The sequence below is a fragment of the Solanum stenotomum genome, unplaced genomic scaffold, assembly GCF_019186545.1.
Source record: "Solanum stenotomum isolate F172 unplaced genomic scaffold, ASM1918654v1 scaffold6733, whole genome shotgun sequence".
NCBI classification, from domain to species: Eukaryota; Viridiplantae; Streptophyta; class Magnoliopsida; order Solanales; family Solanaceae; genus Solanum; species Solanum stenotomum.
The window spans coordinates 732,055-755,321 of NW_026036338.1; the positions used below are offsets into that span (position 1 = coordinate 732,055).

A 23,267-nucleotide genomic window follows, 5' to 3' on the forward strand; every position below is an offset into this window, starting at 1 on the left:
ACCAGGGGCGGCTCTATGCTTTGGAAAAGAAGGCCTTTGCCTTAGGCCCCCAAATTTCGGGGGCCCCAAATTTTTGTCAAGAATGAATTATGTGTTAAATTTTTTATAGAAAAATTAATTATTTATGATAAAAAATAAATATTTTTTTAAAATAAATTATTTTATCCACTTTAACATCTTTTGTACTTTGTTAAAAATAAGAATTAGTAGTGAAAAGTGTTGAACAAAGTGAATTACAAATTCTTTTTTATTTCTTTTTAAATTTTAGTTTCAAGCATTACTATAAGCATATTAAAATGAGGTATACCAAGTCATCAACTTCTTGAGTCAAATTTTATGGTTCTAACTCTTACCTTTATTTAATATTTATCGATTTATTACTTATAACATTATGTTAACAATACATATAATAATTGCCTCACTTAAAGAATATTTTTCAATGTTGAGTTGATAAAATCTTACCTAAAACTAGTAATTGAAAAAACAATATTAAGTACTAATAATTTTCATCTAAATAGTATAAAAAAAAATTATGAATAAATACGTATATGAAGTGTATTTATATTTTAGACCATGAATTGAAATTTCGCTTTAGGCCCCCAATTACGTTGAGCCGCCCCTGCACACAACACAAAATTACTCCCAGAGAGTAAAAATGAATTTTTTTTAATCTCCTAGTTGAATTCCTAGCTTCATACCTAATATGCAAATGTTCGAGTTAATTTTTGCGCAACTCGACTAATTACACGAAATTTCTAGGACCCACTAGCAATAGTTACCAGGTAATTAAAAGATTCTCCTGCTATACAAGATGGTTATGGTGTTACGATGTGAGTGCATTTTCTGATTATTTGGGCGATATACAAGTGAGATTGAAAAAGAAGTGGCTTGACCATTCGATGAAGTAGTGTTCTTGTGAATTTGGACGTGATAATTGTTCAAAATATAGTTCTGATCATAAGACTTTAATCCTTGTTAGGGATATTTCCACATCTTTCCATCTTCAACATATTTGAAGAAATTAATTTTAGAGTAGTTGTAAGAAACAAGGATTGGAGTACAACTGGGTCTTCTCTGCATAATGACTCCAACAATGCCTTAGTGAAGACGTTGGAAAAGGATACTCTTATGTCAAGTAATAACTTTTTCATATGCATGTCTAATGAAGAATTTTCATAATACTTTAATTTCACATAGTTACTTGCAGGGTATTTTGAGGCCAAAAGGTAAAGAATGGTTTGTACCAATTTTAATATTTTAAGGGGTCGTTTGGTAGAGTGAAAAATAATACATGCATTAGTCTTGTGTATTATTAGTATATTGTTTGATATTCTTTTCCAACCTATAAATAATTAATGTTTGTATTAAGGTGTGTATTGCTAAAGTCAAATACTCCTTAAAAAGTAATTGGTATTTAGGAGGAGTCAACATTTTTATTATAAAAACCCTTGTTAAATTTATAAAATTATTGATAACATAAATTAAAAAATGATAATAGAATTTTATTTAATATTTTAAAACTTTAAATTAAATTACTTAAAATTTACTATCTACCAATAAGGTTTCGAAAACAAAAATCAAGGTATTGTATTGTAACCAATGGTCTTGCAATTCTTCCACCTCTCTTCGGCTATAAATAAAGAGATTTTCAGAATAAATGTAGGTATTTCTTGAAAACATGTAAGGCAGGTTGGAACACAAACTTATCTGAAAAATGAACACAAACACTTAACTAGAACGATTAATCTTGTTCTTTCTATAAAACAAGTACAATTAACATATCTTGTTCATGTACAATTCACCACCTACTCAGGTAATTAAGTTGTATCACTTAACTAGAATGATTAAGCTTTAGGAGTACTATTCAGACCACTTGTTCATCTACAATTCATACCACCTGCTCGGGTAAAGCTATATCTAGGTACGCAAATTGAAATCAACATCAAACACGAGCAATTACTAACATCTCGTCACTATTATTATTAAAGGTCCTCAGTTGAATGGGATCTTTAGGCCTAAAAATGTTCTGCCTAGCAAAGTTCCTCCAACCACGTGTGAGCACTCTGTTAGTGACCCCGTCATTTCCACCCTGAAGATGGGTAGTAAAAGTCATCCAATGTGTCCGACGGGCTACGTCATGTACCACCAATAACATTGTATGATCGGTCCCCGTGGCGTCATCCAACTTATGCATTAGTATTGTGTATTACTAGAGATGACATGGCACAACTGCAGCTTACAAAGGATATATATATATCCCCCTAGATTGGAAGATATGAATGTCGGGGGATTAGGGTAGAAAGTTAGTAGGTAATTGAGCACTGTCTAGTTCCCTTTATTAGTTTTATTTGTATTATTCTCTTGCTATCTTATTCTTCGATCTTGGTATTACATGTTGTTTCCTTTGCTTCAATTATCGTATTAGTTGTCGTTGCTACTATTATCTTCTTCAGATTCTTAGCTACAATATTTGCTTTACATACTTGATCCTTTTTTTTATATGCTTTACTTGAGACGAGGGTTTATCAAAAACAAACTCTCCATCTTCACAAAGTAGGGGTAAGGCCGCGAACACACCACCCTCCCTAGACCTCACTTGTGGAATTATACTGGATTTGTTGTTGCAATATATATGGGATATTGTGAGCATTGAACCTTTTTACTCTTTCCTTTACTAAAACAAGAAGTTTATATTGCCTCACAAAAGAGTAATGGAGCCTCTACAACATCACAACATTCATTCAATGCATCTTCTTGGACACTGGAGCCATGGTCTCTAGCTTAGATACACTGTTTAATCCAACACTTTAGCGGAATTAGTGGGACAGTACTTGGCCATACGCCTCTCCTGGCCAAGTACTCAAATAAATATGACTTCTAATTCTACTGTTTATTTAGATAGTTAATTAGATTTTAGTTTAGTGTAGGGTAAAATAGTAATTTAACTTTGCATTTTAAAGTTTCACGTTGCACGTTTATTCTATATTACTAAATAAAATTTCTTGAGTTTTTTAAAAAATAAAAAAGAAGAAGAAAGCAGAACATTTTAAAAAATATATTTTGAGGTTAGTAGATCTTGATAGCTTGATGATACAATCGTGATATATATAATACCTTAATTTAAATTTGAATACATACCTAAATATGTATCTATATATAAAGATTTGCATATAATTAAAATATTTATCTCATAAAAATTAGTAATTAAATAAAAAATTAAAATTAAACAAATACAACCTTCAACCCAGCGTCGTTATAAATCATATGAACTTTTCATCGACTAAAATACATATATTTTTTTAAAAAAATTAATTAAATTAAACAAAAGGGAAATATTTATATAATTGTAATTATTTTGAAGCAAACTTCCTTACAATCTTAATCACATAAATAACATTGTAAGTAAAATCATTCTTATGTCTTGAGCATCAACAAAATAACTCGTGATAATTCTTTGACTCATGAGAGGTTCAATAAATTTTGAAAAAGATATTCAGAAGCATATATCTGCATCACATGAGAAACTGTTAAGAAAAATAAAAAAATTTAGACTACTTCACATTAGCTTCACATTTTGGAACTTTACATACTACTGTACTTATTAAGCAAAAATTAAAAAAAAGCACTTATCGTATCACCAAAAATTTCTCCCTCGAGTACTCGAGGTTCTGGAATTTATCCTCTTAGGATAGATAGATTTACTTCAGCAAAATAGTTGTACCTCAAATTCCACTTATCTTCAAACTCACTCAACTATAATAAATCACACAAAAAAAAATTTGAAGTGTAAGAAGAAGAAGAGTAGAATATTAGAATTTTTTGTGGTTGAAAAATTAGAGGAAATCCCTCTATTTATAGCGGATAGTATGAACATGTGCTTATTGTAACTTATTTGAAAAGTCACGATCCTTCGAAAAAGTAACAATCTGTTGGAATAATCACAACTCATCTGGAAAGTCATAATCCTTTGGAAAGTCACAACTTATCGAAAAATTCACATCCTTTTGGTAAAGTTACCATTTATCAGTAAAGTCACAATCCTTTGGAAAAGTCACGACTCATCAAAACAATCACAATTCTTCGAAAAAGTCCCAACCTTTCAAAAGAACATATGCTATTAAAATAGATATAGATGAGTTTTAAGTAGGGGTATTATAGAAATTTAACATTCAAGTTAGAAAGTTTATATACAAAAGATGAATAGATATAAAATCGAATCGAACCAACACACCCTTAATTTTGGGTACGTTTTTGTTGTAACATGGATTTTCATGTTTTTATATAAAAAAACTTAATTCAAAAGATGCTTTTCCTAACACCGACCCGGTTCTAATATTTATGGCCCAACCCGCCTCACCGACCCGTACCCATTTATATATTCAAAAACCCTTTAAGTAAAAAGAAATTAGGGTTTTTCTCATTCTCTCAATCTCTTTCTCTGTCCTACCGTAGCCATGGTTAGTTCTCTAAGCCGTACAACAAATTCAACTTCATCAATCTTATGATTTTGCAAGTTTTTACGACTAGCTTAAGCATTATTATGGTACTGATGTTTTTTAAATGATTTTTTTGTGATGTGAAAATTGGTGAACAACAGCCTCAGGGAGATTACATAGAGTTGCACAGGAAGAGATTTGGGCGTCGCCCTGATCACTTCGAGCGTAAACGTAAGAAGGATGCTCGTGAAGTTCACAAGCGATCCCAAATTGCCCAAAAGGTCCATTTTTTTCGAAATAATTCAACATCTTTTCATTTTACTGTTTCAATTTTCTTATATGCTGTATTACATGAAATTTGAGCTAAAGTTTTGTTTTTTGTGCTCAAAACAGGCTTTGGGTATCAAGGGTAAGATGTTTGCTAAGAAGCGGTATGCTGAGAAGGCCCAAATGAAGAAAACGTAAGTTTTTAAATGTGTAATTACTATTTTAGGCATGTTGGTTTGGACCTTTTACGAAGTTGTTCACTTTGATTTTTATTATGTTTGTGATCTTGTTGTCCAATGATAGTTGTGAATGGCACAGTCAAAATGCAGCTGAATGAATATTGATCATTTATAGTGCTGGCCTTGTCTAGTTAGTTTTAGTTAGGGGTTCGGGGCTAGGTTATTGTTATCTGCATACTTGTCTGATATATTAAATTGATTATCAAGTATATAGGAACACCAAATTTTTAAAGCGTGTGCTCATGCTAGTTCATTAGGTAAATTGACTATTCCATAATCTGATATTTGAATAATCAGAATTAGTTTTGAAGCCCAAATTGAATAGGAAGCATTGTCCATCATTGGTGGCATAGTTCCTCTTTTGTAATATTTCTGAGATTATGATACGGGTCTTGAGAATAATTAATGCTCCTAGGATTGGTTGTTATTCAGAATTTCAGATTATGGTGCTTGTTGGGTACTGAAAATATTGGGGCCTACTGAATTTCTCTATATCATTGGTTTAGTATTTGCTTTTCAGTTGGAAACCGAACCAACTCTTCTTTACGTTACCAGCTTACTTGGTGTTTGTTTGGATCAGTAAAAAAAGTTTCTCACATCTGAAACTTGCATTATCGATTCAGTTTTAGAGAGTAATTAGTCCATAGCTATTTGCAGTTGCTATTCTCTATCGAGGTGCCAGAAGATGGTGGTAGTTCTCTTGGTTTAGAACTTCAGATTTTATCTATATTGAACTAGGGTGTGTGTGGGTGTGGAGTGTGACTAGAGGTTAGATATGTATTGGTGGAACCGTAACTTAGGAGCAGACAATTGTGAGCCAAAGTAGTGGCTGCGGCGCGTTCAGGCACTCCCGCTGAAAAACATTCTTTTTCCGACAAAACCTGCCACCATTTCTATTGACCTGTGTGAAAAAAGTTACTGAAGGATAGTCTGAAGGATCTACACATATTCATTATTTTCTAAGAGCAAGTGGATTCTGCTAATTTGTTGTGGATTGCTTTAGTAAATCACACAACTGAGCATTTTCTTATACCTTGAGGTCTCAACCTACATGCTCTTTAGCATGGGATTTTGAGTCTCGCTTCTCTTTGGAATAATCGCCTGATGGGTGATGAAGTAAATCATTGGTTCACATCCAGCTAACTTACACATTGGCTGAAGTACAATTCATACCACCTATAGGTAGTTTTAGACAAGTTGAATCCCTTTACTACTACTAATTGTTTCCACTAAAAGGTTATTTAAATGTTAAACATAGTTTTTCTAGCATTTTGCAGTTCATTGAAATAATTTGACTTTTATCTTCTAATGAGATTTGCTTCGATGTCACTTAGATTCTGGTAGGCGTAATTGTTAGACAATTAATTCTGAGGACTGTATGCTCTATATAGATTTACGCTGTATAGTAAAAAAAGAAGATAAGAATTAGGAGGTTTCAGCCTTTTACAGCGAAGTCACATCTCCATCCGACTATTGTTGTTGGAATCTATGGTTGATGCTATATATAGCGGGTCAAATTTTCTAAACTACTAATAGAATACTTGGTGCATTTATTTGGTCCTTATGGATGAGGCATGTGATGAACTGATGATTCTTTCCTCACCAAAGACTTCACCTGTTCCTAAATGATTTCTTTTTGAAATTTCTGATATTCTAGCCAATTCACATTTTACTTTGTTTGCCTTGAATAGATTGGCTATGCATGAAGAGTCATCATCCCGGCGCAAGGTTGATGATGATGTGCATGAGGGTGCTGTCCCTGCATATCTGATGGATCGTGAGACTACCACAAGAGCTAAGGCATGTTGAGTTTGATGCAGTGTTGAACTTGTCGTTTGTTGTTCAATTGGTGGTACAATGACCATAGACTGAATATTCTGTTTTTAAATTATAAACCTTCTATGTAGATTCTTAGCAACACAATAAAGCAAAAGAGGAAAGAGAAAGCTGGAAAATGGGAGGTGCCTCTGCCTAAGGTAAATTCAGAATATCCCTTCATTAGTAAAATATTTTACCTTGTCCAAAAAAAAAGAAGGTAAAGTTTGAATAACATGGTAGTTTTTGGCCTTGCACTACTTGTTTCAATACTATCACTTTCTGCCTGTATGCTGGTTCTTCACTCATGTTCGGTGTGCACATAATTTTTGCTAAATATGTTTGTGTGTGATTGAAGGGTCTGTCATTTACTTCTGTTTCTGAAATATTGACGTAACTCCCGTGTGACTGGTCACAAATAAAGATACTTCACACTTCAGTTTGTGCTCTTAAGATTGAACTCGTGGATCTAGGGATGATTCTTATTTGTTGGTCTTGGATAGGTACAGAGATTTCTCTGTAAATAGATTACCCACAAAGGGTTGCTATTCCAATATCATATGAGCATCGCTGTTCCTTTTGTATAAATGTCTATAATCTTTTCGTTTATGGAAATTGCTTTCTAATAAAGATACTTCACCTTACAGGTTAGGCCTGTGGCTGAGGATGAGATGTTCAGAGTGATAAGATCTGGCAAAAGGAAGAGTAAGTATCTTCAATTACCTAATTTCGTTTTCTGTTGGTTAGCCTATATCTACAAGTTCTTAATTTCAGCTCCTTATGCTTGTCCTTTGTTGTATTGTTTGTTGCCTTTGGGATTGTTAAGAGTGATTTTTTTTGACCATTTTGATTTGTCTCATCTTTGCAGCCAAGCAGTGGAAGAGAATGGTTACAAAAGCCACCTTTGTCGGAGCAGGGTTTACCAGGAAACCTCCAAAGTATGAGCGGTTCATCCGCCCATCTGGCTTACGGTTTACTAAAGCCCATGTGACACACCCTGAACTTAAATGTACGTTCAATCTTGAGATCATCGGGGTGAAGAAGAATCCTAATGGTCCAATGTATACTTCTCTAGGTGTTATAACCAAGGGAACCATCATTGAGGTAATCTTTCTGTTTCAAGACTGCACCCCAGTTTATCTAATTTAGCTTGCATTCACTAATCGTCTTGCTATAAAATCCAGGTTAATGTCAGTGAACTTGGTCTTGTCACTCCTGCTGGGAAAGTTGTATGGGGTAAGATATGCTTTACTTAGACGTTACACTTCTGGGATTCTTTTGTCCTTCAAATTCTGATCATTCATTTTTTTGTGGATGGTTTTATGCCAGGTAAATATGCTCAAGTGACGAATAATCCTGAAAATGATGGTTGCATCAATGGAGTTCTCCTAGTGTAGTACTTTTTAACAGAGAAGAAACTGCACCTTTTTTTGTTTGAATAGAGTGCATAACTATATGTATCTCTTCGGTATTGCTGGACTCTGGTTGCGACAGAGTTGTAGAACAGGAGAGGCGAAATGAAGTAGTGATTTGTTGGAACTTGCAACTGTACCGATGATATTAGTCTTTGTTTATTGTTATGCTATAAACATGTTTATTGAATTCCTTGACGTGGAACGTAGCATGTAGATTCATTTACCAGGAAAAATCAAATCAGTATTAAGTTATTCATCAGAAATGTCCCAAAACCTTTTTATTACTATCATCAGTAAATCCTTAAGTTGAACAACAATTTTAACTTTTAAGCATGTAGTATATCATATTTTGTAATCGTAGCAATTCAAGGCTATTGCAAAAGTCAAGGTTTACCAATTACCTATTTATATTGTTTGTACTTATTTAACCACACCCAATCAAGAAAACAAACAAGTATATCATGGCTTAAAAATCAGTTTCTGGCTGGCAAGCTTTATAAAGAAAACATATTACCTACTGCAAAATATTTATGTAGCATCAATTGGACATATAAAAGTGAATGAAAATGATCAGTTTCTGGCTGGCAAGCTTTATAAAGAAAACATATTACCTACTGCAAAATATTTATGTAGCATCAATTGGACATATAAAAGTGAATGAAAATGATCAATTGGACAAATAAAAGTGAACGAAGGTGAAGGAAAGGAGTATACGAAGCTGTATCACAGTCAAAATGTTATCATTTATTTTATTAAAAAAAATCCTCCTCCTCTGCCCTTCAAAAGTGGAAAAGAAAAAGAAAAACGAAAATGGTTTCTACATTGGCGGGAGTCAATTACCTCTATAAATATGTCTCCATGAACTAAATCTTCCCTCGTAAATCTTCCTTCCAGCGAAAGCTGCTAGATACAGATTAGGGTTTTTTCTATGATGCTCAAAGGGCGAGAAAGTTTGATCAGATTAATAGGTCGGCGTCGGCGATTTCTCCGTCGCCGTTCTCTTATCACTTCATCTGTTCCTCAGGTACCAGTTTTTCCAATAACCGTTTACACAATATGCCATTCTCTGTTAATATAGATTCACTGTTAAACAATTGCATTCGATGATTTACAGATTGGTTGTAAAGAAGATAAGGATGAGGTAAACACTGAAAGTGGAAATGGAAATGGAAATGGTGATGAGGAAAGTGGAAATGGAAATGGAAATGGTGATGAGGAATGGGTTGATTGTCCTGTTTGTGGGACGAAGGTTCGAGGTGAAGAACCTGTTATTAACTCTCATTTAGGTACGTAGAAGTTCCTTCTGTTCTTGATGTTAATAGCTTTTTTTTGAGTAATTTAGGATACTTTCTTCTATATTTAGCTTGATAGTAGAGTAAAAATGGTATCTTGTTATGTTTTTATGCGTGTTGTTGCAATTGTGCTTTGGATTTAAGGTAAGTGCTCAAGTTGCTGGAGAAGTTCAGATGGGGGAATTCGGCCAATCCTGTAGTTCTGCTTCAAAATCAATATATGTGTGAAAAAAATCCACAAAGTACAAATGATAAGATTTTAAATCAGTAAATCAAATGGCTTGTGGTAGAATTTTGAACTCAAACATGTAAAGTTTAAATTTTTGATCTGCTTTTGTGGAGGTATTTGAAAGTTTAAATTTCTTGGATTACCAATTTGTCAATTATGGATGAGTTATGAACTTATTTCCAGAATGCTAATGAGTTGAGCTAGGATGGAGAATGCATGTGCTCCTAATGCTACTGAAATTTCTTGCTTTCAAAATGTAAAGAATTCATTTTGAAATTGTTGAGTGAGTATTCCTTTTGCAGTGTTTATTTAATCAGCATCACAAAGAAAAAAAATCTCAAGAAAGAACATTTAAATTAAGAGAGGAACCTGTTCTCTACTTAGGCATCATGTGAATTCAATAATTTGACATTGCCACTAGACTACTATTTCTCATTTTTTCCCAGTAGACATAAAACCCAATTTTACAAGGTAAAATACAACTGCAAAAAGAGAACCATGGAATTCAGTCCACTTGTTTACCCCTATTCCTTTTGTGAAGTCTACTAAGAAGCTTGTCTTTGTTGCAGCTTTAGCAACAAGTTAATTGTTTTGTTTTTAATCTTTTTAATTGATCTGTTCTTTTATTTGTTTGACTTTTGAACTATATGTAAACTTACAATGGAGCATTATTTTTCAGATAAATGCCTTGCTAGAGGAACTAAACGCAAATTGAGCCAGTGCACCCTTTTCCAGTTGAAATTTTGCACACGACCTAAAGTTACAGCCTCATCCATTGATTCAGACTTGACAAGGACAGAGTTTGGTTCAAGTGCAAATGATGGTGATATCCATGCTCTGGCTTCTGAAATGAGAAACTCAGATGTTTCAAAAAATAATGTCCAAGATGAATCCAGTTCATCTTCAGTCTCACTTACTCTGACAACCAGCAGATCGAATATTTTCACGAGAAATAGTAGTATCTGTAATAGGGTTGATCGAGCGGAAAACTTAGATGGTCTCCCTGATTTCGATAATGAATGCAAACCTCTGTCTGGTGCAAAGTCGATGCAAATTGTGGGGCTAGAGGTTTTTCCTCAACACCAAATAAGTGATGATAGAATTGACAACTTCACAGGCTCGCCTTTGTCACTTTCTGAAAACAGGACTCCTACATTTGTGGAACCTTTGGAAGATGATGATAACTCTAAGATTTTGCTTGATACTTTCATTGTTGGCCGTAAGTTTGCTGATGACACAGAGTTAATTATTGGAGCAATGGTGATGCTTTCAAGAGATTCCGAGAATGTCAAGGATCCAAACGCAATCAAGGTTGATCTTCACTATGGTTATCTTTAATTGGTAACATTGTACCTTCTTAAAAATTTTTGGTAACATTGTATCTCAAGACGTGTGTAAAAAGCATTGCTCGTATATTATGGCAGGTTCTAACAAAAGATACCGGTCACAGTAAAGAGCTAGGTTTTATCCCCAGGGAATTGGCACAATATGTATCTCCATTGATTGACAATTTCCAGATGAGGTTTGAGGTAATAATACTAGACATTTTGTGGTCATATTCTAAGTTTTTCCATTTCCCATACAAGCTTCAACTTGTCTTACCTTTGCTCTTATTGTATTTAAATATCTAAAAACATATTTAGTATGAATATTTTGAAAGGACAAGTATATATGAACCATTTTCAAAATATTTTGGTTAAAAAGTAGGACTTCTGTGGAGAACTTTTTGTGGCAACACACAAAGAACTTAAAATAATAATAAATAAATTATGATTACTAGATCACTTTGTCTTGTTTTACCCACAATAATTTATTTAGAAACACTGTTCATATTTCCAGTACCAAGCTCGGATAAGGGGGAAGGAATGGGGTAGGCTGGCAACCAACAGAAAACTAGTCAATTTCATGCATCCCCAACTTGTTTGGGACTGAGATGTACTTATTGTTGCTGTAAAATAATTTCCAAAACAATATCTATATGGCACCGTAGGTTTTCAATGGTGAAGGTTAGATAGTCATAGGACTTATGAAGAGAAAAAAGAGGGTATACAGTAACAGTGCTAACCAAGTGCTTCAACTTACAAGTACAAGCAAGCTATCTTTATTTCTAAGTTATTTCTTGGCTCTCAGTCGGTTAATAGGAGTTATGCAGTGCCAAGTTTGCTCTTGGTAAATATGAATTAATACCATTTGAGGTAGTGGTTCTTGTCAAGGATTTTAATCTCTTCAGCTACTTATTTTTCCCTACTTCTATCTCCACTACTACCTTTTCTTCTTTTCTGAAGTTCTATTGCTGGTGCAATATTAAACTACTCTGATTTTATTGATTACCTTCATTTCTTGATACTAGTAATGCCATGATCTACTTGTAAACTGCATCTATTCTTAGAATTTTCTACATAGAGTTGGGGTACATACAAAGTGATTTATGGTCTAAAAACCTTACCCCTACTCAACTCAGGGAAGTGTGATAAAAATAGATTTGAAAAAAATAAGGCAGCAAAATAGTAAAGATAAACGAAGCTAAAGAAGCAACATATAGTATTAAAATTTGGAGGGTATGATACTACAAGAGTACTAATTAGGAGAAGAGGAGACTAGCCCCTTCCTCTCCTACATTAAGTGCGACCACACTCGACTATCTACTAACCTTCTACCCTAATCCTTGACCACCATTCCTTCCTATCCTATGTTATTATTTCAAACTTTGGGGTTTGGCCCTATGCCACCTAACTCATGCTGCAACACTTAAGGTGAATCCTTGGTTCACTTCATACAATTTCAACCACCCAAATCAAGTCTCTACATTACCCTATAAGCTAACTATTCTTATCCAAAGGCCAAAAGTAAATGAATGACCAAAATCTCAAATTTTGTCATTGGGGAATTTGGGTAAGAATGAGGAGTCCAACCATTAAATCTTGGTTTAATGGTTATGATTAGCTATAACATGCTTGGAATATTTGGGTTTTTGTAAGAAAATAACATTCTATGTCCCTTATATGGATGGAAGTTGGATGTGAAAATTCCCTTGCAGGTGCCTTGGCTTTTGGAAGAATGAAAAATGATCAAATTTACGAAGTAGGGTATATATATAAGCGCTGGTAATTTATACTGAAGCGTAGTCGTATTTCAGTTCATTCTGTCTGGCACTGAATAATAGTTCTGCATTCATCTGTAACTGTACATAGATTTGGTCTTGCACACCATTTGGTTCCAGCATAAAAGCCAACTTACAAGTAAAAGTAAATATAAACCGTTTAGCCACTTCAATATCAGCCACATTTATTTGCTAGTGAGGCTATTGGACCTGTTAAAGGTTGTTCAATAACCTTCCAATACAAGAAATCCTATACAATATAGAAGTAGCATTTTAACGAATTAAGAAAAGGAATGAGAGCTCCAGCTAGCTGTAAATTCTAGTAAATATCTTTGTGTTCTCCCGGCCGTTTGTTTTCTGTTCACTATTTACTTGTGTCAATTCAAATTATGGATTTTCGCAAGTATGGACTGATCACTAGCTTACATGGATTCAGGGCCATATAACTTCTATTCCACGGCATCCTCATGCAGTTGTCCCAATTCAGATATATTCCTCTAGCATTGCTTCTTTTGGTGAAAAGGACTCCTCTAGTCTCCAAGAATTTAATTCCTTTAGGAGAAATGCTCTATGTGCTGCTGAATTCTCGAAGACTCGTCCTCCTATCCCTGCAAAATACCAGCATAACCTTCTATTGTTACTAAAGGAGGTTTTGAAGATCAACGCACATCTTTTTGCTGAAGGCGAGAAGACCTTATTGAGTATGATCATCTTCAGCACTTGGATCATCCCAGATAATCTTTGATAAATTTGCATATATAACTCTATTTTTATGCTCTATTGGTACAGAAGCTTTTTTATCACTCTCAGATGATAGTCAGAGGCTCTTTGCTCGGCTTTATGCACGTAAAGGTGTTCGATTTCAATAGCTCTTTGGCTTGCAACTTTAATATTCTAGATTTGGTTAATTTCTAGATCTTATCCACTTAAGCTTGCGTACTGCCACTTCTTGTAGATGACAAAATCTTTATTTATGGAGTCCAGATGTGCTGCTTGTTTATTAACCATAAGGCCTTTCAATGTCTGCTAGAGTTGTTTATTGGAAATGACTTATTGCAGTGTTCTTATTTCTTTGTATTTTCATGATAATGTTTGTGTATGGGTCAGCTTGCCTCAACTATGCTACCGGGTCCCAGTGTCCTTCTATTAGTATAGATTTCGTATAATATTGCTACCAAGACTTGAGATAGATGTGGAAAAATCACCTACCTGCCTTTGCTAAAATTTGAACCTTGGTCACCTTTGGTTCATTCCAGCTTCAGCTACCGCTAGATCACACATGTGGTTCAATTAGTTGCTATTTTCATGATACCATTTTTCTTCGGACACTACCTTTTCCTGACTGCTACAGACCCATAATGAATAGTCTACCTTATATATGAGACCATGGTAGTAATGAATTGGCTTCTTCTACTTAATGTTACATCACTTACTCTACATTCACTGATAATTCGGTTGCTATCCGGAATCGTATTAGAAGGGCGTGGTTTCAAGTTCTTCTATTTGTACAACTAAAGCTTATCATGTTGTGTTTTCCTTCTTTTACTCTGTATTCATGAAAATTTGAATGATTCATTGCTGGATGATTCAAGAAGTTTCTTGATCTTATTAGATTCCTTTTATTTCTTACCTTAGGGCCATGGTTTCGGACAGCTAGCATATCATATGCTGAAATATGTGATTATAAAGAAGCTGTGAAGGGTCTTTCTGGTAGACAAATTGTATAACGCTGTGGTAAATTCTATATAGTCTTGCTCTAAGAGAAACTGAATGCAACATCATTTAAGTCATCCTCTTTTACTTTGCAGAAGCAGAATGTGTTACTTTATTCGAATCAATTGATAAACTACAAATTGGTGACTTGAAGGAGGTATTGGATGTCCTTAATGTTGGTGAACTACGGGACCTCTACAGTCTTAACAAGGTTCTTGTTTCTTTATTATGTTTTTATATGTTCCACATGCCTTGAAAACAGATGTGATTCTTTATGGTGAAAAACTTCATGTATTAAAACGAGGTTAATTTTGGAAGAATAAGATCAGTTCCTTCTTGAAACCTAGAATACAACTTATTTTGAAACAAAATGAGAAGGATAAAACACCACCACTTATTTTGGAACTGAAGGAGTAGTACATGGTGGAAATTATATCCTGCAGTTTGCTTTATTGGAATATATTACTCTTAACTATGTAACGCAAAAGCTATACAGGTTGAAAGATGGACAGTTAAAAGATTGGGAACTAGCAGAATAGTTATTGAGACCAAACATGTGGGGGATTATTCCTTATAGAAAACCTTGTGAAAATTATTGCAATTTTTTCTTTTTATTTCTATAACATATTAAATTTGCCATCCACTCTTAAGATTCCTACTTCAAAGCTTATCTTGATACACATCATTCTCCTTTTGGTAATTCTGTCCTGACTTTCATCATTCAGGGAGTTTCTTTTCTGTTACTGTAAGGTGGATGTTTAGTTTACTTGTATGTGACTTGACATTGCCGATTTAATCTCCAAGCAATCTAAAGATTTAATAAATGAAATTCAGTCTTGTTAATGCATTTGCAATATTATTTAATATTTCTTCCTAGTAGACTGTCTTGTGAGTTTAAAGAAGAAGCTATCTTTAGGTCATGAAAGGCTTGGAGCATTATGGAAGGCTCCATCTAAATTTGATTGATGCCATAGTTAATGCTCCAATAATGAGATTGGCTTCTGATGACTACACAGAAACAGGATACTGTGTGGACAGATACGGGCCATACAATTCTTAGCACTAAAAAAATAATCAAGGAAAATAAATAACTAATCTTCTGCCACCCCAACTTTGGTGGTCAGCTATCACCAAATCTTTTTACTCAGATCTGTACACCCATTTCAGCATCATTTTAATATTGCCTTCTTATTCTTTTTTTTCTTCAATTGTGTTCCTTTTCTTGTATGTAGAAACCATAATATGTTTATTGAGATTCGTTCATCCTAATTAATTGGACCATTGAAACTAAGAGTCTTAAAATTGTAGGAATCACCGCTTTTGTATGTTTTGTGTATTAATTGCTAATAACATGGTCACACTCTACTTACAACTGATTATCTGGATGATGTATGTTACCCTTTTAACACTTCATCAAAAGGGAAAATAAAAAAAGGGAATATGTTGCCTTACAATAGGGGTTAAGCTTTGTTTTGTTTTAAAATATTCTCAAAGTAGAAGGGAAAATGTGGTACTTTCATGCCCTTGTCAGAGCTTGTGCTTTGCCTTCGGTCTTCTCTGGATATGTGTTCTTAATTTCTGTCTGACTAAGCTTGCTTTGCACAAGGAAGAGACATAAGGAAAGAAGAGTAATTGGCTCAGTGCAATTGAGGGAAGTGAAAAATGTAAGTTAAAAAGAAATAAATAAGTAGATGCAGTTAGGGTGGTATAGCAAAAAGTTCCATTTTGCTTCTCCACCTGCTGTCATCATAGCTGTGCTGCAGGCAACTTGACAGCTGCAAGTTTTTAGTTGTTGCTTTTCTGAGGTGTTTCGTTGATTAATTGCATCTAGCGTTTCTTCCAAAGTTTTGCCAAAAAGTAGTTGTTATCAGATCAGGATCTCTTGGAAGATTAGGGTTAACGATTTTATGTGTCTCTACAACCACAACATGCCCAATATAATCCCACTTAGTGGGTTCTGGAGAGGGTAGAGTGTATGCCGAGATTACCGCTATTTTCAATAGACACTCCGCCAATTTTATGTGTCTCTGAAGTAAAATATTCTAGATGCTTCCTTAGTTGTTCATTGCATTCTTCCCTTTGTTCGTGGGACTTCCATGTTCAATGATAATGGCCTTCCGATTATCTTGTTTGAATTACATACATCTTTCTTACAAATGTGTTTTATTTTGAGATTTAGTTCAGTCACATAAGAAGATTGTCCGGAACTCTGATCATGGTATAAGAAAGCAAGATTACGTTGGTCGGCTTCTTGGTGCATATGAAAGTGGTTTATGGTAGGTTGTTTTTGAAATTCTTTATCCCGCTGCTGTCACTCTGTACCACACCTTACTACTCTTTCATGTAATTGCTTCAAAATGGCATCACTGCAGCCCCAATCTTCAAAGTATGATTCTAGGAAAAACTGGAAGCTGTATCAGGATATCTGCATTGGCTGAATCTGTCTTTTGGCGTGCTGAGGTGATTTTGGAGAAATCTCTATTATGTCGTCTAGCCTCTATATAATAAACATTGTTTGGCATGTACCCTTCTAACTTTTTCTTCCTTCAGAGGCTATTTTTTCTGAATGGAGAGCAGGACCTGTCAGCATTCTTACTTGTTGACTTGGGCATTGTAAAATATCCTGCTTATAACTGCATATTCACAGACCAGATTTTTCCAGACAGAAGTGACCTATTGTCTTATGAGGAGGTATGCTAACTCTTGTGAAAAGATACTTTCTGCCCTTATTAGCTGCTGTCAAAAGAACAAAAACTTTTTCCTTTATTTAGTTTGAATTTAATGCCCATAGGCCATTGAGGTTGCACAAGTTATGGATGAGTCTCTTGACGAGAACAACAATGAGTTGGTATCAAGATGCATTGAAATTTCTGCCTCTCACGTATCTAGCTTTGTGGAGGAAGATAGATCATCACATTTTGGGTCGATGACTGCATTTTTATCTTGCTTTTCAGCCAGTTGGGTATATTCTAAGGTGATCCTGTTGGGTGTTTCTTTCCTGGAGCATGAACGTAGGTGAGGAGGTCCAACATGCTTGATTAGAAGTTAATTCTCTAATGAATCTTACCTTTTGTGAACTTGCAACTGAGTTTGTTCTTTCAAACACTATATCAATATTATTATTTTTTTGAAATAAAACACTATGTCAATATTATCACAGATTATTCTGGAAATCAGCTTCATCCCCTAGAAAACTAAAGTTGCAATTTAGATCTTCCATGATCCACGAGGAGGAAGAATTTTACAGTATAGTAGCTAATTTTACTTAATGAGAATGAAATGATTCTTTGAATAATAAAAAAATCTTCTAGAGGAATGAGATGATTAGAGAACTAGTATTTTGCTTGTTCAGATGCATAAAACAAAAAAGGAGGGGGGGGGGGGGGNGGGGGGGTTCTATGGTGCCCCTCTTCTTGGGGTTGTCTTTTTTTTATTGCAGCAAAAGTAGGGGGTAATGGTGCGTGTTACGACTGAAAGAAGAATAGAAAATTTGTCATAGGGTAAGCTCTTGTAAATAGGTTTATGGTTTATGTTCAGTGCCATAAGCTGGTTAATTTCTGATATGTTGTGTTTCCATAATTGGGGAAAACAGTGAGTTGTATTTGGACAGTAAATTTTCATAGAGGTTTGTCTTTCACTAAGTTGTCAGGAGTTCTCTACTTCATGAAATCATATTTGCCTTAAAAGTTCAATAGTTAGGTTTTTGTAAGTCAGTCTCATTCTCCTAAGATCAGGTTATCTTTTCTGGAGCCTTCAAGTACTCATTTTGTCATCTTACTCACTAGAGTTATGGAGACATACTCATTTATTTTATTTTCTATTAGGAGAAAGTCCAAATATACTCCTAAGTATTAGAAACGATTTATCCTTAAGTATCTTATTAATACGTGGCAAAGGTAGGTGTGAAGTTTGGGTACATCTTACCATCTCCAGACCCCACTTGTGGGACTACACTAAGTATGTTGTTCTTATCTCATTTAATCTTCGTTTAGTCATTGGAGTGAATCTATGAATCACTTCTAGAAGGTTACACTTCTTATTGTCTTCATCATGACATGAGTTGGGTATTCTGAGGACAGCTGTTTGACATTCTTCAACCATTTTTTTCCTTCTATCGTTTGACATTACAGAGTTTAGTCACTGATATGTGTTGTATGTCAATCAACAAAAGAGGGAAAAGAAAAATGGTAGAGGTAAATCATAGATCTTTATATTGGTATTTTTGAATGTAGATATCATTTAATTGGCCCTTTTTGGGCGATAGAGGCCATCTAATTGTCTTTAAAGTTAGAGAATACACTTGTCCCTCATTGATTGTGTAAGGATTACCAAAGGGGTTAGTAATATCTTGGGCCGCTCTGCCCATTGCTTAAGGGTTTGGGTTAGTTCAAATTCTTTCTCACGGTATCAGAGCAAGCTTTGATGAATCCTACTTTCTCAATGCTTTCTCTCTTCATATTCTGATGTTTGGGCTTCTCTTTCAACTCAACCCATAAAGTTGTCTGGGCTTCTCTCTTTATTTAGCAGCTCCTTGAGCCACAAACTTTGCTCCAAGTCCACTTTAGCCTGCTCACCGTCCAGGCAGCCTTTTCAGCCAGTTGAACATCTTTTCTACGTCAGGTCAGCTCTTCAATCTTCTCAAAAGGAAAACCCAAAAAAAAAAATTCAGTGTCCATTCATGTGTAAACCCAAGAACGGGGTTACATGTGTGGGAGGGTGTTAGAGAATACACTTGTCCCTTATTGATTGTGTAGGGTTGCCAAAGAGGTTACAATGTCCGAGGCAGCTCCATCATTGCCTTATGGTCTTAGGTTGGATTCTCAGATTCTTTCAGGATATTTTACATCAATTCTTTCTAACAAGTGATAGTCCACCTTTGTGCATGTTTTCTCATTTGATCTGAGTGTTTTTTTCTATAAATTGATTGCGGGGCTAGTAAAAGGACTGGTTGATGATCTGATGAGGGCCAGTATGGTGAATTGAATTGAGTGAATGGCCTGGGAGGTTGTCTTTATAAGTGGACTTATTTCAGATGGTTTATGAGCCTCTGTGAATATTGTTAAACAGTGAGCAAGTTCATGCTATGACAAAAAATAAACGGGAATAGAGTCAGGTGGATCATGGATGTATGTACACTCTTCATTGGACATTTTCTTGTAATGGTGGTGATACCGTTCTAAGTGAAGTTTCTTGTGTTTTAAGTATTTTTAGTGGGGATACATTTTCAGGTATAAAGATGCAATCGATTTGCTTAAGCTGCTGTTAGTTAAATTTAAATCTGATCGAAGAAGGGGATATTGGACTCTGAGGCTCTCAATTGATTTGGAGCATGTTGGGTGCCTTGATGAGAGTCTTGAAGTAGCTGAAAAGGGGTTGCTAGATTCTTGGGTTCGCGCTGGCTGTATAGTGGCTCTACAGAGGCGGGTTCTGCGGTTGGGTAAGCCCCCTAGACGTTGGAAAACTCCCAGTTTTTCGAATTCCATCAATAGGAAGATAGTTGAGGTATTTCATTTCATCTCTGATTTGACCATGTTGCACTTCGCCCATTTTCTTAAGATATGAATATCATACTACAGTTTCAGATTCATCCTCCATAATTTTTTAGGTTCAGGTTCAGGGCAGACCAGTGAACTGCAAAACAGGGGTGAAGAATGTCTTTTATGGTGAGGATGGAGAACGTTGTGGAGTAGAAGAGCTTGCTCTTGAGTATTATGCTGGAGAAGGAGGATGCTGGCATGGTGTTCACACTGAGAGTGGGATTTGGTTGACTATTTTCGGGCTTCTAATGTGGGACATTGTATTTGCTGACGTACCAAATGTATTCCGTACCAAATTTCAGGTATTTTCTGCTTGATGTTTTCCATAGACTCTGGTATGGGTGGCCTTGCTATTGTCAGAACTTCCATGCTAAATGGTTGTGCTGATAAGTGATAACTCTGTTGATAATTCAGTTACACAACATGAAGCTATTGTCTTAGCAGATAAACACTAGCTTTGTTTAATGATTTAAGAAACAATATGCTTAACTTCACAATTAATGAGCAATGTGAAAGTTGATGATTATGATTTTCATGGTCTGCCCATTTGTACTAGGTTAATTATAAGTTCTGCTCAACAGTCATAATAGCATTTGAAAATAGGATCCAACGTGTTCTCGGAAGACGCTAATTTTCCTTGTTCATCATATCCCCTTTATTGGCTGATGATGGTTGTTTACTTTTGTTTTCTTTAATAAACAATTATTTTAGGGGGTATTGCAAGACTAGAAAGCAACAAAAGCAAGGTAGTATGATATCTTGGATCTACAATCACTGTTCAAACTACTTCAGAAAGATCTACAACCATTTACTTGTTTTTCTGTTTGACATTCATGGTGTGCTATTCAGTTTTTTGATCTGCAAGAATTCTTGAGAAATGAAGTCTTTTTCATTTTGCAGACTGCACCTTTGGATCTTGAAACCGATAGCTTTTATGAAGTCAGAAGGGGTCTTATAGAAGGTCTTCTAGATAAAATTGAGCATGGCATGGCGGAAGAGTTGCTTATCATGTCATGGGAATCACATATGGGAACAGTCTGTAGGGGAGTTAAGTGGGACAAGCATTCTCTGTCTGAGCTCCGAGCAGCAGTTACATGCATCGGAGGTCCTTGTCTTGCATCAATCTGTCGGAATTTGGCTCAAGATTACAGGAGCTGGTCTAGTGGAATGCCCGACTTATTGCTGTGGCGCTTCCATGATAACTACAGAGGTGAAGCGAAACTCGTTGAAGTGAAAGGCCCGAGAGACAAACTTTCTGAACAACAACGTGCATGGTTACTCTTTTTAATGGACTGTGGCTTCAATGTTGAGGTATGCAAAGTGAGTCATTCCCCAATATAGGTAGGGGTGGAATTTGCATGGCAAGCCAACCATCCAATAAGTAGAGTTTGTCAACCATTTACGACATTCCAAGTAGAGATGATACAAGTTAACCTAGATTGAGTGACATGTAAAGATGCGTACCTCCCATGCCACAATAATTAAATTTATTAGAGCTTTCATCTTTCTTGTGCCATGGAAAACACAGGTCCCTTATAATGCTTGGCTAAACATGAATAAGGAATGTTATTGATATTATTAATCATTCCCAGCCTTGACTTATGTTTGTCAAATCTTCTTTGGCTTTGTTTACTATCATTGTTAGCTGTAAAAATCTGTTAATCGCAGAACAAAAACAAATGCAAAACTAGCACTTGTCTTTTTCACCATGAAAACAATATGCAAAGTGAAATTAAAATGTATAGATGAATAATCACTTTGTGTTGCAGGCTCTCAAACAAGAGGCCACCAATTGCAAATATTAAGGTAAGAGCTATGGATAAATATTGTCCATAATTTGACAAGTCTTCATCTTTCTACACTGATGTCAAGAAAACCATTAGCATAATACCAATCAAACTAACATAAAAGCTGAGGTCTACAGAATGATGTTGGCTGGTACAGTATATTCATTTTGTGAGACAAAACAAGTTTAATATAATATAAAACATAAAGTCTAGCTATATCCATGTAAAAAACACTTTCATGTTTTAAAATATTTAATTACGCAAGCAAGGAGAATTTTTCATTTTATGTTTTTCCTAAAACAAATGATGTAGTATATATGTATTCTATTTGGATATGATTCTTTGAGCATCATTTTGGTTAAGTCATCCAAGATATATTTTAAAATAGGAAAAATGAAACCTAAGAAAATTATCATGGAGAATAAGATGATATAAAATCAGATTCTTCTGCAACCATTAGTATATTAAAATTCTTTTTTTCATGACATTGCTTAAACGAGGAAACTAATGGTACAACATAACTATTTACAACTTTAATAGAAAAAAAACTTATATCATTAACAAAGTAATAATATCTATATGTGAGTGCATACACATTGATATCATCGATATATAGAAGAAATAAACATCGTGAGTACCTTTATCCTGTAGGTAACAGACTGTTTTTAATAAATAAATAAATAAAGAATAATATTTGGTTAATTGAATTTAGTTGTGATAATGGTATAGCACATAAGATGATGAAATTTTGCTTTAGTTAACTTTGATTAATCCCAATTCCTAGTAGGGAATATAATATAAGGTCATGTTAGGCTGCATATGTCACAGAATCAGCTTTTGCAATTCCAATTGGAAAAATTTTCTTCATCCACTACAATCCAATAAATGCAAAAATTAAAGGTAAAAAAAAATATCCGCACCTAGTGTTTATTCAAATCGATAAATTCATAAATATATATCTTCATTAAATCAATATTCATACCTAGTTTTATTTAAATCTATAAATGCATAAGTATAGATAATTTATATTTTCACTTAAATCAGACGTAATCATGATAAGTTGAATTCATAATTTAATACAAACACTCTATACGCGCAAGTATTAATTAAAATTAAATACCACATATCCACAAGCGAAACTAACTTGGGATAATAGGGGTTCATTATCCGAATCCTCTTTGCCTGAAACTCACACTTCATATCAAAGCAAAATTATAAATGTCGAATTTTGTGAAACCCATGAGCTGCCCACCCACAAGAATCTTTCCACATTTTTGGGAGAATCATCTTATGCCATAGAATCCACTTTGAGAGGATCAAATCAACATGTTTCTTGATTCAATTTTAAATTATTTACTTGTAATACTTTACATAATAACATATATTTCTACGTTACATATATCTCTATGTTACATTATATATATTACGAATAAAGAA

General features: G+C 34.6%; 2 protein-coding genes across 8 annotated transcripts; both read left to right on the forward strand.

Moving 5' to 3' along the window:
• The first annotated feature begins 4,352 nt into the window (after positions 1-4,352).
• LOC125852930 (uncharacterized) lies at positions 4,353-8,341 on the forward strand. Its single transcript, XM_049532616.1, has 9 exons — positions 4,353-4,457; positions 4,598-4,717; positions 4,830-4,897; positions 6,634-6,742; positions 6,850-6,918; positions 7,405-7,462; positions 7,626-7,861; positions 7,942-7,993; positions 8,087-8,341. Exons 1-9 carry the CDS (start codon positions 4,455-4,457, stop codon positions 8,152-8,154), a joined length of 783 nt encoding a protein of 260 aa, XP_049388573.1. The 5' UTR covers positions 4,353-4,454; the 3' UTR covers positions 8,155-8,341.
• Positions 8,342-8,991: 650 nt separating this feature from the next.
• LOC125852909 (fanconi-associated nuclease 1 homolog) lies at positions 8,992-21,603 on the forward strand. Of its 7 annotated transcripts, none has more exons than XM_049532588.1 (16): positions 8,992-9,196; positions 9,287-9,327; positions 9,367-9,458; positions 10,373-11,004; positions 11,118-11,222; positions 13,230-13,494; positions 13,583-13,645; positions 14,429-14,503; positions 14,602-14,717; positions 16,691-16,782; positions 16,879-16,966; positions 17,057-17,197; positions 17,298-17,521; positions 19,735-20,008; positions 20,112-20,345; positions 20,944-21,600. In XM_049532588.1, the coding sequence occupies exons 1-16, from the start codon at positions 9,101-9,103 to the stop codon at positions 21,382-21,384; spliced, it is 2,979 nt and encodes a 992-aa protein (XP_049388545.1). In that variant the 5' UTR covers positions 8,992-9,100; the 3' UTR covers positions 21,385-21,600. The 7 variants fall into 7 exon arrangements, with proteins under 7 accessions (XP_049388545.1, XP_049388547.1, XP_049388546.1 ...); XM_049532587.1 differs by having other exon boundaries at positions 9,023-9,196; positions 9,287-9,322; positions 9,356-9,458; positions 20,944-21,601; XM_049532585.1 differs by having other exon boundaries at positions 9,018-9,196; positions 9,287-9,458; positions 20,118-20,345; positions 20,944-21,603.
• Positions 21,604-23,267: the final 1,664 nt, after the last annotated feature.